General features: G+C 35.8%; 1 protein-coding gene across 7 annotated transcripts in view; it reads right to left on the bottom strand.

The window, feature by feature from the left end:
* Nucleotides 1–17806, bottom strand: part of LOC131440310 (equilibrative nucleoside transporter 1) — a 75810-nt gene that overhangs the window by 43465 nt on the left and 14539 nt on the right. For all 7 annotated transcript variants that reach the window (XM_058611469.1, XM_058611465.1, XM_058611463.1 and 4 more), the window contains exon 2: nt 8625–9096. In XM_058611469.1, the coding sequence (XP_058467452.1) occupies nt 8625–8697 (73 nt within the window). In that variant the 5' untranslated portion in view covers nt 8698–9096. The remainder of the gene's footprint in view (nt 1–8624; nt 9097–17806) is intronic.

Genomic DNA, 17806 nt, shown 5'->3' with positions numbered 1-17806 from the left:
CATTTTATTTTGGCAAAGAAAAAAATGCAATTATGCAATTGTATGTCTATAAAATGTCCAACATTATAATTTTCATGGCAATCGATTCCATTCCGCAGTGGGACATTGAACTTTTGGTGAAAGCACTGATAACAGATATACAGACTCAAACAAAACTTTTCAATATTTTTTTGTAGATTTCAAATTTGCTATACGTTGGAAACACTACTGCCACATACTTGACTATTCGCTGTGATTTTTCAAAACGTTCCATTTCGTTCCGGAACGATAACAAAATTCTCCTGATATAGAAATATTCCAACTACAATAAATTGAACACTGTAAAAGTCAACTTAATTTTCTTGCCGTATAAATCGCACAAGAATTCGATCGGAATAACACAAAAAGAAATTTGTCATTTTAATCAACAGCAAAACAAAAATGTATCGTTTAGTGAATGTAGCACCCAAATAGTATCGTGATGTGAATGCTGCTCCCAGAATAGTGTTGATCACAGCGACATCTGCAAGTGTTCACCACGCTGAATGGTCAAATTTTACACACAGTTCATATGTGAGCCAGTATATATGTTTTCTGTGATGAACAGTGCGGTAAAATTTCATTTTCAATCGAATAATATAAGATGAAAATGAAATTTATGGCCACTGACCGTCAGCATATCCCTTCTAATTCATTTGACTTTTGCTACAAGATGCCAATATTGAAGGTCTATTCACACTTGGCCGATCAGACCGACCCGACATTCGTTTTCCCTCTTCGACTTTGACCGAGCTGCCAACGCGTGCATGTATTGGTAGACCGGAACCGACTAACAATTGAGATCGTTGGCAAAGATATTTCCTCTCCGACTTGAATACGTTCTCAATGGGCCACTGTCGATGAGACATCCCGATCAACATATCTCTCTTTTTGCTCTATGTTACATTTTGTTATTTCAACTACTAACGAGACCAGACCAGCACTTGTTACGAAAACTGATTTTTGTTATAAACTTGTTATGATTTGATGATTGGGAATACAATCTATTTTTGTTATTTGGTTTTAATTGCTGCATAATGTCTACTATATCGATTTTGATTGGTTCTTTTCGGCAAGCATTAACTGAGAGAGACGAAAGATATGAAATGAAAAGACGGATAGGTATTCTAGATTGAATCAGTTATAAATTTAGAACGGAAAAGTTAGCCTAGGCAGGCTCATATAGACATGATCAGAAGAAAGAAATGAATTCTATTTTACCTTCTACTTGAGGGGGGTCGAACACTAAATTCGAGTCCCCAAGTATGGTCGTGTAACAAGTGTAGTTCTTCACCACACTATGCTACTGACACCGGCAAAATAGAATTCAAATCTTCCCGCCTAGATCCGATCACGCGATTATTATTCTTTTACTACTGACACCGCAGCTGTGTCCAATGCTTTTTTAGGCACTAAGTTAAAAGTGCCAACCCCATACCTACGGAGGGCATATCGCATCAAATCGATATAGTAGACATTATGCGACAATTAAAACCAAATAACATATACATGAGTTGGTTAAAATGTAACAAAAAAAATCGATCTCTACTGAGTGTCAGGCCGTGTCGTTTGATGCGATATGCCCTCCGTTGTGTGCGGAACGAAAGGCTACGAGTAGTTCAAACACAATAGGTATGGGGTTGGCACTTTTAACTTAGTGCCTAAAAAAGCATTGGACACAGCTGCGGTGTCAGTAGTAAAAGAATAATAATCGCGTGATCGGATCTAGGCGGGAAGATTTGAATTCTATTTTGCCGGTGTCAGTAGCATAGTGTGGTGAAGAACTACACTTGTTACACGACCATACTTGGGGACTCGAATTTAGTGTTCGACCCCCCTCAAGTAGAAGGTAAAATAGAATTCATTTCTTTCTTCTGATCATGTCTATATGAGCCTGCCTAGGCTAACTTTTCCGTTCTAAATTTATAACTGATTCAATCTAGAATACCTATCCGTCTTTTCATTTCATATCTTTCGTCTCTCTCAGTTAATGCTTGCCGAAAAGAACCAATCAAAATCGATATAGTAGACAATCTATTTTTGCCTAAACTGGGCCTAAATTATCGAATACGCCCGCCACTGGTCACACATCCATGTGCAGACAATTTACTACTACTACGAACTGAAACGAATGCTATACGAAGTTGGCTTCGAATGCTATACGAAGAAGAAAAACTGAAAAACTATCATTCATTAGTTAATTTCTTCAAATTAATTTGTACCTGTAAGAAATATGTATCACTCAATTTAGTCATTTCCGATAATTTGTGAACTGTTCTTCAGCACCCAAAAAAAAGTTTGCTCATAGGGTAAGAGGTCCCTATTTCATCTGAGCTCCTATTTCCATCTCATCCCTTCACCTCATTACTTACTTTGAACATGAATAATATCTTACAACGTACCTGAACCAAACTGTGAAATGTTTAAAAATGAATATTTATGCTATTGTCACACTTTTCCATTGGAAAGTTTTTTTCATTTAAAACAAACTCACTTTTCGATTTAGGACACATTTTCGTCTCAAGATTTACAGTTCATCATGTTTCTGAATATCTACCAAACGATTCGTCTCAAAACATGATCACTGTTTCACACAATTACACTACTATTGAATGCTGGATGACTTCATAATTAGTTATGTTCACTTGTCACTTGTTTAATTAACGATTTTACTTCAAAAACTACCCGACAAGCAATAAAACTCTTCAAATATATGAGATGAAAGTTTTCCACTTACTTCACTTGATTGCGCTTTGTTTTTATCTCATTCGGTTTCGCAAAATTGCCAGGTTTTCTCATAATGTTTTTCTTCTTCAAATTATCATTAACAAGGTTATTTTTTGGTATCCGTGACATTAGTTTAATTGTATTACTAATATTTACATTTCAATAAAACTATTTCGGCTTCGAATACTACCAGAAATAGCGTGTTATGTCGTTTTCGTTTTTAAATTGCACTACACCGGTGTAGCGAAAGCTGCACTGAAACCGTTCGTTTTTGCCAATTGCACTACACCAGTGCTACACTTTTTCTGCACCGATACCACTGGTGTAGCACTCATCAAAAGTTTGGTGTAGCTCTGTGCAATGGAATCGTTTATGGTAGTCAATGGTTACTGTTTATGTTTTCGTCATTTTTGTTCGTTTATTCATGCATCCGTGTAGCCCTGCACCGGTGTAGTGCAAATTAAAAACGAAAACGCCATTAGATACTAATGAAATAACCATTGTGGCAAATCTAGTAGCACTGGTTTCATTCCGCTATATGCCAACATAACGCTGTGAAGTATGTGTGTGTGTTTCATCGGTTGTGCACAGAGATGCCAGATATTTTCATAGAAAATATGTATTGCTTTGCATAAAAAGTCTATATCTGTTTTCACTAATAAAATGATGTTAAAAGATAATTATTTATATCTGCGAAGATTTCCATCTAACATGCGATTTGTCCGATTTGATTAACAAACTTTCAAAGAATTACTGCAATCAACTACTAGTACATAGATACTCAGAGAAAAAAGTCTAAGTTTTTACTTCTCACTTTTTATGAACCTGTACAAATTTGTATTACATCTAGGAAAGCTGCATAAAATCTGTACTCTGATTTAAATCAACGCAAAAGTCTATACAACACAGGTAAATCTGTATAAATGGCATCTCTGTCTCTGCATTTTGTTTTTAGAAAAAGGCTAATGACTAAATAAAAACATTTTTTTTCTGATTTGTTGTTAAGTTTACCAAATTAACTGCTCAGTAAAATTTTAAATTTAAAACGAAAGGTAACGAAAACTATTCAAAAAAATTTAAACATCGAAATGATCCCAAACTGTTTCTAAAAATACCGTTTGTTGTCTCATAGTTGGCACTAGGCCATTTTAAGAGAAATTCGGACATTTTGAGCCTGAGAGTGTAATAGTGCAATGTTTTGTTTTGATTGCTGTCACCATCACTAATTAATAGGATGATTAAAGGACCAACGATAGGATGAATACAAATCCTTTGAGATGGAATTAGGAGCAGAGTAGTGAACATATCAGAAGTGTATTTAGCTGATTTTTTAAACATTATTCTAATTTCCAAGAAATGTGAATCAATTCTCCATAGTGATCATAGTGATTTTAGTGGCTAAATCAGGTTTTTAAGGTAACGTCCTTACAAATGAGATGAAATAGGGAGCCCTTACCCTAGTTCTCAAATAAATTTTCATGCTAATGCAGCATCAAGTTATTAAAAGTAAAATTTTCCGTCATTCCATTTTTTTTGTGTGCATGTACCGGAGGGCAGGATGCAAAGATAGATGGGAGGCGATAGAGATCATTTCAGTATTGATCCACTCTCAGTAGGCTCTCGTGTCCTGGTGCAAACGCAGCGTTAGCAATTCTAAAGTTGCAGGTTCGAAACCAGTTTTCGCTGGCGCATGACATTTTTATGTCATGTCAAATCATGTAGAAGTAGGTAAAACCATCTTTGCTAATAAAATTGTTATTATTGTAACCAACGTCAAATTAAGTTATTATTTGAAGACGAACATTAGAAAAGGTTCCAAGTGCAAATGACAGTTTCTCTTTGTTTACTTTCTCTTTCGAGTATCACGATCTAATTTACAATCCTTCCAACTAACACTTCACTTCGAACGACTAGTCGAGCTTCGATCTCAAACAAAATTCATGACAGTATATTTTAACCATATGTCACAGGAAATCAACCCTTCAAGATATATTCCTATCCGTGTCAGCCTCCTAAATGTCCCTGACTCAACTTTATTTTTCGATACATCCATGCAGCGCGAAGTGCGTGGAATCCCGGATCATCTACGTTCGACGGAAATCCCAAAAATATTTTCAAGTAAGTTCAGGCATATTGACTCTGAGAAAATGTTTTACACGGACGGATCGCGAATTGAAGAAGCGACAGGGTTTGGTATGTTCAACAATAATGTTTCGGCCTCATTTAGGCTTCAAGAACCTGCATCTGTTTATATAGCAGAGCTAGCAGCAGTTCATTATAGTTTGAGTGTAATCGTCACATTAATTCCAAACCATTATTTCCTCTTCACAGATAGTCTGAGTGCAATTGAAGCCATTCGCTCAAACATGACTGGCAAGACTGAACCGTTTTTCCTGGGCAAAATAAAACAGTGCCTGAACGACATATTGAACAATAATTATCTAATCACTATAGTCTGGGTCCCGGCTCATTGCTCCATTCCTGGCAATGAAAGAGCCGATATTTTAGCCAAACGTGGTGCTATTGAGGGTGAAATTTATGAGAGACCAATTGCTTTCAACGAATTCTATAGCTCGTCTCGCCAAAGAACACTTGCCAGCTGGCAAGCTTCTTGGGATAAAGATGATCTGGGTCGGTGGATGCACTCAATTATTCCGAAAATATCGACAAAGACATGGTTCAGGGGACTGGATGTGAGTAGAGATTTCATTCGTGTGATGTCCAGACTCATGTCCAATCACTACACGTTAGATGCACATCTCCTTCGAATTGGGCTCTCCGAGACTAATCATTGTGCTTGTGGCGAAGGTTATCGAGATATTGATCATGTCGTTTGGACATGCGTGGAGTATCGTGATGTCAGATCTCAACTAATAAATTCTTTGCGTACCCAAGGTAGACTATCCAATATCCCAGTTCGAGACATTCTTGCTTGTCGTGACCTTTCATACATGAAACTTATTTATCATTTCATAAAGAAAACTGGAGTTTCAATTTAATAAAGGCCCCTTTCAAGACTTAGTTCTGATCCCAGCTGCGTCCATGAGTTCAACCAATAGCTAAATTAGAATAAAAATAATGTAATGATACAAACAAACTCGAAACAGTTTATGAAATTATTAACAAAATGTCTGAAAATAACAGCTTATTTTATAATTTATAGAAGTTAATCGTTTGGTTCAAATAATATTTCCGAGTAGATTTCATAATTAATGACGAGTTACCTAAGATGATATTTAAGTAATAAGAGAATATGTTTTAATAAATGCAAAACGTTGTGACTATGTTAGAATTAAATTAGGATAAGAATATTATGTAAAAGTGATGCTACGGCGAAGAAAAACTTATGTAAACTGCCTTAAGAAATAAACGTATTTATGAAAAAAAAAAACTAACACTTCACGGATAATAACAAAACCCATCAACTTTGATATGCACTGTAGAATTTGTTGGAAATTACTGGAATTTGCCGTAATAATTGAAAGAGGAAGTAAACCAAGAGAAACTGTCCTTTGAACTTGGGACCTTTTCTAATGTTCATCGAGATTTTAGTTATTTTAACTATTAACGAGTTCAAGATTATGACTTATTTTTGTTAGAAAAAAGTTCTAACATAGGAGGAATATGTTCTAAAACATATAATGACAATTTTTTGAATTAGGTATTATTCGTGGGTCAGAATAATTTCGTCGGAAGCTATTCTACTGGAAGTATTATTGCCAAACATCATTAATCGAAGGGGTCTTCTCACCGAATAATACAAATTTCGTATTGAAATTGGGCTTTTATCAGTATCTAACTTCGGAAGTCGGATGGTACTTTCTATCCCTCCTAAAACAACTATTTTTTTTCTCAAATTAAAAGCATACAATTGCTTATGAATCACCGTTCATTTCCATAAGGTTATTGTAAGTCACATTAAATGGGGAATTTTACATTGTTTCTGCATGAGAACACTTAATCACGTGCTCATCGTATTGAGTTATATTTATTCGTCGTTTCTCAAGCGAAGCATTCGAAGCCATATTTATCAGAACTGAATGAAAATAATTTGCGCATTATTCTCAGTGGAATCGTGATGGTTAGGGTAGTGGTTTCATTGTTCGATCTACACCTGTCTGTATATGCATGATTATATGAAGTAAATAGGAAAGGTGAGAATACTTATTATTATCATATTAGAAGGAATATCAGATTTTGAATAATACATTTTACAAGAAATAATATATTTCTCAACGCAGATTCTTAAGTTGACTATTGTGAAGGATGTTTCGTGTGTAAATATCGAGATATGGCGGAATCCCTTAAAATCATAATCATTAATATTAAAAACTACCCTTCATAGCTACATGTACCGTAGCAAAACGAATTCTTATGATCACATTCGATGAGAGATGCAAATGTTCACACAGCATTTGTTTTTTGCATCATAAAAGCCTTGCATTGTAATATTAACGATGTAATGACCATAACAGAGATCAGTTCAAACGCAACTTTTGAAGATAGCACGAAGTGAAACATGGCGCGACTTTCGACCATTTTGGTTTCCTTATTGATTACATTGATTGTGCTTTCGTTTGATGGAACGCCGCACCAGGTGGAAGCTGGCATCGGTTACTACGATCACAGACCAGTGATAAAGGTCTACGGAAAGAGAGGTTACTGGTACTATTATCCCGGTTACAAGTACTACTACAAGAAACCGTGGGGCTACAGAAGAAGATACGGACGCAGTGTTGATAACCTGAATAGTTTACCAATCGAACAAAAACAAGTTGTTTAGATATCAGAGACGTAAAAAAATTTGTAATTCGACTGAGGCCAAGTGTTTATCAATATATGTTCGGTATAGGATTACATCATTCTGTAAATGAAAATAAAATGTAGAGCATGAGAATAAGTTTCTTCAATCCGAAAATGCCAATCAACTTGTGTATTTTCATTTCTGGTAGACCCAGTCACTTCCCAGAGTGAACATGCAGTCCTTCATTGAAAGAGGTCGAGAGCTATCGAACACAACACGCTATACATTTCATTTGTTCATGAGATTCTTTACCGGACCGAGCGCAGACAAGCAGAAGATCTATTTATAATTGATTTTATCGCTCTCCATCACTCTAACTTTTAGCTTGCAATTTTATACTGTTGTACTCTGCATTGAGACGACACCGTTTTTCCTGTTAATCAATTATTTTTAATTACTGTTCTCCAAAACCACTATAACTCTTTCTATTTTCATACTGCAGACTGTCAACTATTCGCAGGTTAACCTTTTCTCAGTAGAACGATTCAATGATTTAAGGCACGAATGTCGCTTGTGATTTGTCTGATATACTGAAAGATGCGAGTTTAGTCAAATTGGATGCGAGTGCTAGATTTAGCTCTTCTCCCAAGGTCTTGACTGTTATGAATATCACTCAAGAGATGAATGAAATATAAATAACTACATCAACATTGATTCGCTCATCGGGTTGATGGATCATTTGCAATACAAGTTATCAGTTTAATCTTATCAAAAATCATGGATTGGGATTTTTCGCCTTGTTATAATAACTTGGTTGACTTTTAAATCTATAGATTGGGTGAACAGAAGTTTAATGGGATAAGGTGATGGCAAAAATTCGACGAGAACAGAAAAAACAGGGAACGATTACATATTGTTGAATAGTTGTTTTCAAAATTCAGATCCATTGCATTGAAACAGGAAATTGCAATTTGGCAGTAATTTCCTTTACAATTTGCGCCACCCATGAAAGTGTTATTCGTACATGCAAGGTTATTCTCGGATTCTGAACAAATTAGAAATGGAATCTAAAATTGTTTCCTGTAGCCAATCTTTCGAGGTCGAATGAACAAAAAAAAACTAGGGTTACACTTACCTCTTCCTCCAACTATACTGATTGATCCATTTTTTCTGGACTCCAGTAAATTACGGTTATCTTGTGCAGCCATTTTGAATACCCTGATTCAGGTTTCGTCGAACAATGACAATATTCCTCGGGTAGCAATAGAGTAGTACGTATTATTCTGTACAATTTTTATTGTAGCACATCACTAGCTCTAGCGCTGATCCAGACACACCAATCTCACTGAAAATAATTTACACCACGCACCATAACTAAACTGTGACCATCATCTCAATCTTAGCCAGAGTAGAAACCGCACTATATATTTTGCCACTGTTCAGTAAACTTATCGCAGCACCATCGATTTTGTTTATTGTGGACGGCTGATGTTCTGTCACCACACACCGTTAGACTTCCTGCACAGATGACATGCTATCGTCAACTGCCGTCAGCCGGACGTTGCCGGAAGTTAGTACGCGTCTAGCGAAAACGTGGACCTCTGGAGCTGAAAATAGAAGGGTAAAATGGCATGAATAAAATTAGTTTTGTTCTTTATGACAGTTTTTTTTATTTCTATTTGAAATTTTAGTACGTTAATTTGTTCCATTTCAAACAATCATTAAACAGTATTAATTTCCATTTTAAATCATAAATTCATGAAATTCGTTTGTTTTACACTAGTTATGTTAACGTAGTACTACAAGAATAGATTATGTTTGATGCATGTTTTTGAAGATTTTGGTAGATTTTTGATGTACATAAAAGTCTAGTCGTTAGATTTACAGTATGTGCAGAAGATTTTTTTCACTTTTGAATAAATATGATATTTAACACAGTTTTGATGTGTGATTTTACTTTACTATGACCTTTTCAAAATTCGTCCTGTGGGAGAATGGTTAGAACTTAATCGTGAATATCTTTCGTAGTACTTAACGCATCAACATAATTCTTTCTTCATGCTATCAGAAAAATAATCAGCAATTTATGATAAAATTTTCAACAGTGTTAGATAATCATAAATTGCTGAAAAAATAAGTTTTCTCGAACTTTCGGAAACAATGAGCAATCCCCATTACGCTTATCAACCTTTATCGCACTCGGATGACGGTATTGAGGTAGTCGCGATGTTCAACTGTAATAAGAATAATGCTTGCTTCATTTAGAATTGGAACAAACTTTTGCTCATATTGTGGCGCTCCTGGTGGACGGATTTGGAAGTTCTAGGCGCCCACGTGTCGGGAATTTTGTCAGCTTCACGTATGATTTTTGACATTCCGCAAATCGACTGTACTTTGTAAACAATCAACATGGAAGCCGAAAGAAGGGAAAAAATCGTGCACAGTTATTTGGAAAATGCATTGTGGTCTGCATCTAGGCTAGCTAAACAGCTGAAATTGCCCAGAAATACCGTACGGCACGTTAACAAACGATATAAGGAAACATTGGCGACGATTCGGAAGCCTCAACCCAATCGTCGGAGTGGAACTGTCGACCGAAAACTGCGTGGTAAGATTTTGAAGACGATTAAGAGGAATCCTAATCTGTCGGACCGTGATTTGACCAGAAAATTCGGTGCTACCCATAGTACATAGTGAGGAGAATTCAACTCAGGGAAGGAATCAAGTCGTATTGAGCTATCAAACAACCAAATCGGACCATAAAACAGAATAGTGTTGTCAAAATTCGTGCTCGGAAACTATATGAGCAGGTGCTGACCAAGTTCGACGGGTGTCTTCTGATGGACGATGAAACCTATGTCACGGCTGACTTCGGGCGAATCCCAGGTCAAAAATTTTACTTGGCAACGGCTCGGGGGGATGTTCCAGCCAAATTTAAATTTGTTTTTGACGACAAATTTTCAAGAAAATTTATGATTTGGCAGGGCATTTGCAGCTGTGGCAAAAAACGAAAGTTTTCGTTACAAATAAGACAATGACATCGGAACTATACTAAAAGAGTGTCTCCAAAAACGAATTTTGCCGTTCATTCGATTCCACGACCATGATGTTTTGGCCAGATTTAGCAAGCTGCCATTACAGCAAAGTCGTTCAAGAATGGTATGGAGAGAAAGGGGTCCAGGTTGTTCCGAAAAACCTAATTGAGAAATACTGGGCAATCATGAAGAGGAGACTCAAGGCAAAGAGAAAGGTTGTCAAATACATCAATCAAATGACGACCTGGTGGAATAAGATAGCTAAAACGATGGACGAAGAAGGTGTGCGCCGCCTAATGAGCCGTGTTACAGGAAAATTTCGAGAATTCCTTCGAAACCGTGTGCAGCAGCCCTAATTTTTTCCAAAGAAATCTTTATCTAGTACAGACAGTAGACCAGTATAGTAATAACTGATAACGATGATGACAGTGTATCGATATTCATCAACTATACAGAAGTAATTCTTACATTCACTTACATTGTAACTGTAGCAGCTCTAATTTTTCCATAAAAATCTTTATCTAGCCAGTACAGGCAGTAGACCAGTTGAGCCATTGTAATGCCCACGGCTGGCTATTTCAATATATTGCATCAGCCAGAAGAAACCGATCGAATTAATTGATTATGTAAAGGGTGATTTTTTAAGAGCTTGAGAACTTTTTTAAACAATAAAACGCATAAAATTTGCAAAATCTCATCGGTTCTTTATTTTAAACGTTAGATTGGTACATGACATTTACTTTTTGAAGATAATTTCATTTAAATGTTGACCGCGGCTGCGTCTTAGGTGGTCCATTCGGAAAGTCCAATTTTGGGCAACTTTTTCGAGCTTTTCGGCCGGAATAGCCCGAATTTCTTCGGAAATGTTGTCTTCCAAAGCTGGAATAGTTACTGGCTTATTTCTGTAGACTTTAGACTTGACGTAGCCCCACAAAAAATAGTCTAAAGGCGTCAAATCGCATGATCTTGGTGGCCAACTTACCGGTCCATTTCTTGAGATGAATTGTTCTCCGAAGTTTTCCCTCAAAATGGCCATAGAATCGCGAGCTGTGTGGCATGTAGCGCCATCTTGTTGAAACCACATGTCAACCAAGTTCAGTTCTTCCATTTTTGGCAACAAAAAGTTTGTTAGCATCGAACGATAGCGATCGCCATTCACTGTAACGTTGCGTCCAACAGCATCTTTGAAAAAATACGGTCCAATGATTCCACCAGCGTACAAACCACACCAAACAGTGCATTTTTCGGGATGCATGGGCAGTTCTTGAACGGCTTCTGGTTGCTCTTCACTCCAAATGCGGCAATTTTGCTTATTTACGTAGCCATTCAACCAGAAATGAGCCTCATCGCTGAACAAAATTTGTCGATAAAAAAGCGGATTTTCCGAATGGACCACCTAAGACGCAGCCGCGGTCAACATTTAAATGAAATTATCTTCAAAAAGTAAATGTCATGTACCAATCTAACGTTTAAAATAAAGAACCGATGAGATTTTGCAAATTTTATGCGTTTTATTGTTTAAAAAAGTTCTCAAGCTCTTAAAAAATCACCCTTTACATATGCGACGCGATCGCAGGGAATTCATGTAGGTAGTTATAGGTGGTAGTTAGTCTACCAGATATATATATATATATATATATATATATATATATATATATATATATATATATATATATATATATATATATATATATATATATATATATATATATATATATATATATATATATATCAGTATAGGTTTTTGGTAGTTACATAGGTTGGAGTATAAAAGGGTCGGTTTTCGGTTTAGGCAGGGCTCTTTTCTTTAACCCTACTGAAGAGTAATGCTCCTTGTGCGACCGGGTAACACCGTAATCAAACTTGGATACCATTACTCAGGCCAAAGCAGTAGTTAAGAAAAGAATAGTTAGAAGTGATTACCGCAGAGATCAGGTCAGGCACCAAATTAGGTGCTGTAGGCAAGTTAAAACAGTAAAGTGAAAAAATTTTATTAGAAGGAAATAAAGGGAAAAAAAAGGAAATTTGTGTGTTATAAAGTGCTCCGAAAAACACTACCCCTCTCGCCGCTCGGGCAAAAGCTTTGCCGCACGTGACGAATAATTTTATCCGTATTATTTTCTTAAAAGTATGAAGAAAACGCTACGTTGGTATAAAAAAAGATCTTGAATTCAATAATAAATAACTGAAATACAGACAATTGTCTTTGTTTCAATTCTATCTGAAGCAAGCTTTAACGCGCATCAACATGATTCTTTCTTCATGCTATCAGAAAAATGATCAGCAATTTATAATAAAATTTTCAAATGTGTTAGATAATCATAAATAGCTGAAAAAATAAATTTTCTCAAACTTTTGGAAAAAATGAGCAATCCCCATTACGCTCATCAACCTTTACCGCACTCGGATGATGGTATTGAGGTAGTCGCGATGTTCAACTGTAAATAGGATATAGAAGGTAAACCATGGTCTAAAATTGATCACTTCTTGTGCGTTAGACGGGATTGGACGTCGTGGCAAGGACCTTCCACCAACAGTAACAACAACAGACCTTCTGCGTGGTATAAGCCTCTAACGCTCTAATTTTTGTTTTAGAAGAATTTAGTTTTAGAATTACATTTCAGAACTAGTTCCATAATACAGGTTCAGAATTTTAAACTAAAACCCTGGAACTGATTTCTAATTCTGGATTCTAGAACTAGATTTTTTAGTTTTCGAGCGAATGCATGTTGGATATTACATCCTCACAACCGATCAGCACGGTTTTGTCAAAAAACGATCAACTACTACAAGTCTAATGAGCTACGTTTCTACTCTGATTGACAAGCTTGAAAAACGACAACAAGTTGATGCGGTGTATTTCGATTTTTCTAAAGCTTTCGATTGTGTTCCTGAGCTGAGCTGAGCTGAAGTAGATCGCCCGTAGTTGCACTTCGTGATTGACCGAATGAGTGGAAATGTACAATGAACCAAGAAAATGAAGCTTGGGAGAAGCAAATCATTTTCACTGTACATACCCACTCACTCCTAACTTTTTAATAAATGATTAATAACGACGCTGGCTACGACCAAAGGCTGTGCTACTGAGGGAAAGGAAGGAATGTACTCATTGGCCAAATGATTAGTTTATTCAAATTGATGCGTTTTAGTAAATCTTGCACATTTCAGATTGTTCCAGAACTGTTCCCATATACATTTATAGTTTTTTAGATAGAATACCCCAAACGGCAAAGCCGACCTACCCCAAGGCGATCTGGACACCGGTGTTTTTGGACCATATCAACACCGATTAAGGCAGAATGAAATTAAAGAATACCCGGTTTTTCTGACACCAAATGCATCAAGATCGGTCAATTTATCCAGCAGTTAAAAATTTTTGAAAAAAAAATTGATGAAAATCCCAACCCGAGCGTTTGAGTGTTAATAAGTCTGTGCGATAGTTTTTACTCTGATCGAAGACAATAAATTAAATTAAATTAAATTAAATTTTTGGAACTGGTATTTTGACTAGATTTTGGAACTGAATTTAGCTTCTTAATTTATGCCGGAACTCGAATTGAGAATTCTGATTCAAAAATCCAATTTAAGAATTCTTGTACAAAATTCATAATGCGACTTTTAGATCTGAATTCTAAAACAAAATTTTAGATCTGAACTCGGAACCTGAATGTTGAAACTGACTTCTGATTCAGAACTTAATTACTGAATTCAGTTTCAGAATTTACTTAATTCAGTTTTGGGTTTTAATTCCAGAATTCAGTATTTAGAAGCTAAATTTTGGAACTGATTTCAGTTTCTCAATCATGGTTCGGAATTCAAGTTCAGAATTTCGTTCTTGAAGTAAAACGGAACCTGGCTTCAGAAAATGAGTTCAATTCCAGAATTCTGAAACTAAATTCATAAAATGAACGGTCGATCTGGATTCCAAACCTGAATTTTACAACTGAATTCAGAGCATGTTTCAGCAGGGAGAGTTGGCATCACTGGGAGTACGATGCGGTGCCTAAATGTTGCTCTCAAAAAAGTCTGATTTCAATTACCTATAACTTATAGTAAAGCAATTGACCGAAAAAGTTATTTTGAATGATATTGCAACTGAGGCAAGTGTGTATTGATTAGTGAAAAGTGTTATTTATTGAATAATGCTGAGTGGCGAAACTGAAAACTGTTTAAGTGACGGTTTCTGCGGATTTACCGCCCAAAATTATGTCAACCGATCGAAGCGCCATCTGCATATTATTGTGGACGTTAGCAGATTTAGATCATATTTGTGTGGGATGTGTGAATGTGTGAAAATTTACTACACTGAGGTCTCTTTTTACGCGGGGGAAACGTAGCGCGTTAAAAAACGTGCAAAAAAATGTGTAACGTCGGAAATTCGCGTAAAAAAATCGCAAAACTGTAGAGTTTTTTTATGCCGAAAACATTTTTTTAAATCGGCTTTGGGACCTGGATCTGGAATTGAATTGTGGACCTAGATTTTGAAACTAAACTCGTCCAAATTCATGTTAGGATTGCGGTTCAAAAATTCTCAGAATTTAGGTACAATAATCAGCTCCACAATTCAGGATCAGAATTAGATTAACAAAATTCTAGGTCTAGAATTCATTCCCAGTATACAGATTCCAGACTCATTTCAAAAATTCAGTCCCAGAATATAAGTTCAGGTCTCAGATTCTTGATGCTCTTCGGTTGGCAACCCGATGTGTGGGAGATTATGAAGTCCCAAGGAACAATACTCTCTAATCTCGACATAATCCTAAACTTTCCAATCTCTCATAAACTTTTCTAAATCCGTTAAAACTTTTTTTGAGTTCAGACCACGTTTGAAGGGTTTTGACTTCTGTCAGCTGATTTTATAATCAATTTTGGTAAATGAAAAATGAATTGAAAAAATGAATTACAGCAAATGAGAACTTCACTTAGATTGATTCATATTTCGATTATTGCAATACTATTTTTCAACTTTTCTTTTCTCGGTCTATCTAACTGGAAGCCGATGAGTTAGGTTAGAATTCTTCTATTCATATATGCCGGGTCCATAAGTATATGAACAAAATAGCAATATAACAACGCAGGGGAAAAGCAAGGCATACGAGCGATTGCAAAATGCGAAGGTCAAACAATCTAATCAGTTCTGTTGAAATTCAAGGTTAAACAGCTTAATCGGACAAGCTGTGCGTTCCGTCTGCGGTTGCACTTTTGTTGACCCTACACCGAATCTCTAGAATTGTTTGGAGAAGGAATTTAATCTTACAGAGCACATGATTTTTCAAAAAATAACCACGTGTTTCGTGTGCACACTTAGAAATAATCATTATTACATTTGAGGTATGTTATAACGAACCTATTTTGCTGTTTGATGAATGAATGTTTCATATTTTGATTTAAATTGTGAAATATTGAGTTATTTAAAAAAAATCTCGCACATACAGTACGCCTTTTCCAGGTATGTCTTTATCTTGCATTTATGAGTATCTGAAAAGCAGAGTGGCGGTTCTTTGTAACGCACTTGTTTTCGACACATTTTTTTTTGTATTCTAAAGTATAGTTTTCCCCGAACTTCTCCAAATTTTAAAATTTTGTGTGATTTACCGACGCAATATTTTTTTTTTCAAAAGTCTGCAACGTGATTTAGAAATTCCAGGAAAGAGAAAACACATACTACAATTGCAGGAAAGAGAAAACAATACATACCGTATTGCAATTCTCCGTGTATTTTTTTTTGATTTTTCAAAATTATCCATTCTTTTAATATGCTGACCATGAATCATTTTTGTTTTTTTCAGCTCCAATAATTGTCATAGTTAAGTGTCACAGTTTTTATAAATTGTTTGGTAATCGCATTGCAGTTTACAAAAATCATTGAATTACATAAACTGCAATAAGTACACACTAGGTTCTACAATCCTTCTGTTCAAAGATAGGACGAATACAATGTCTTTGACGTGACATACTCATTTCGCTATCTTTTTTAAGCCCACAATTAAACGTTTATAGCCAACACTGTTTTGATTGATGATGGCAATCAACACTCGTCAGGGTTGTCTCAGATTTACCTCCGCAATTAGTAAATGTTAAGACATGAGATCGAACCACAGACATAAGACTCACAACTGTATTGTTCAACCGTTTTAACGATCATTTCGAATATACCTTCGCATGGAACAGTACTCGCATGCGGTAAATTGACACCACTGGAGCTCTCAAAACTATATTGTTGCTTCAGTTAAGATCTGGAAACGCGATTTCTTTCTTGAAACGCACAGATTATAGGTTGCAATTATTGTACATCGGTTAAAAAAAAAATTTAAATGAATTAACCACTCGTTTTGTTGTTTTAAACAATATAGATATTTCTGCGTGTATAAGGTCGCTACTAGTTCGCAGAAAAGTGCGTAAGTACACGAATAAGGCGCAATACTTGCGACATTCCACGTTTATCGTTGGAAATATTTTCCAGTTTTGAACTTCAACGAGTGTACACGCTTGAAAATAGTTACTCAAAAATGAGTAAGATCAAACTCATCTATAGAAAAAGTGGAACAACTCTAATTTAGAGTAACTCCTTAGTTATTCAAATTTGAGTTCTTCCACTGGAAACGATTTTTGCGTAAAATCTACTCATTTACTGAGTAATGCTTTATTTGCTCATGTTACTCAAAAATAGAGTAATTAGTTAAATTCTGAATAACATTTTATTCCACATATACCAAATTTGCGTAAAATTGCTCTTTTTTTAATTGTATTGTATTAAAATATCAAGTAATTGACACGCAATACATAAAATAATCATACTGTGTTTATTTATTATTCCGTTTACAATTGATTTCTAACTTCGAGATATCATATCAAGTGGTGATCGCTTGGAGTGGAGTGGAGTGGAGTGTGTCAATCGTAGCTTAACATACATGTCAGTACTGCTCAGACACCAATCAGACACTTGTTCCTAATAAATGACACACTTGAGCATATTTGTTTCCATTCTGAAGCACAGTACGGATCCCTTCCATACACAATAACTGCGTCGATGCACAACCAAGAGGACAGTCTAAAACTTGTGGTTTTTGCAGACACAACACCGTGTGTGTTAAGCGACTCACTCTTGAAATACGCGATCTCACTAACAAAAAATAGAACCTGTTGCTACAAATGGTTATAACAACTTTTAGATTGATCTTGCGAATAGTAACATAAAAACGAGTTTTTGCGTTAAACTCAAATTTAGATTAAGTGTTACTCATTATTATTTATGGTAACTACTCAATTTTTGACGTTTCCA

Source organism: Malaya genurostris, chromosome 1 (genome assembly GCF_030247185.1).
Source record: "Malaya genurostris strain Urasoe2022 chromosome 1, Malgen_1.1, whole genome shotgun sequence".
NCBI lineage: Eukaryota > Metazoa > Arthropoda > Insecta > Diptera > Culicidae > Malaya > Malaya genurostris.
The sequence above is the reverse complement of the archived record's forward strand: the minus strand, read 5'-3'. Positions and strand labels throughout refer to the sequence as shown.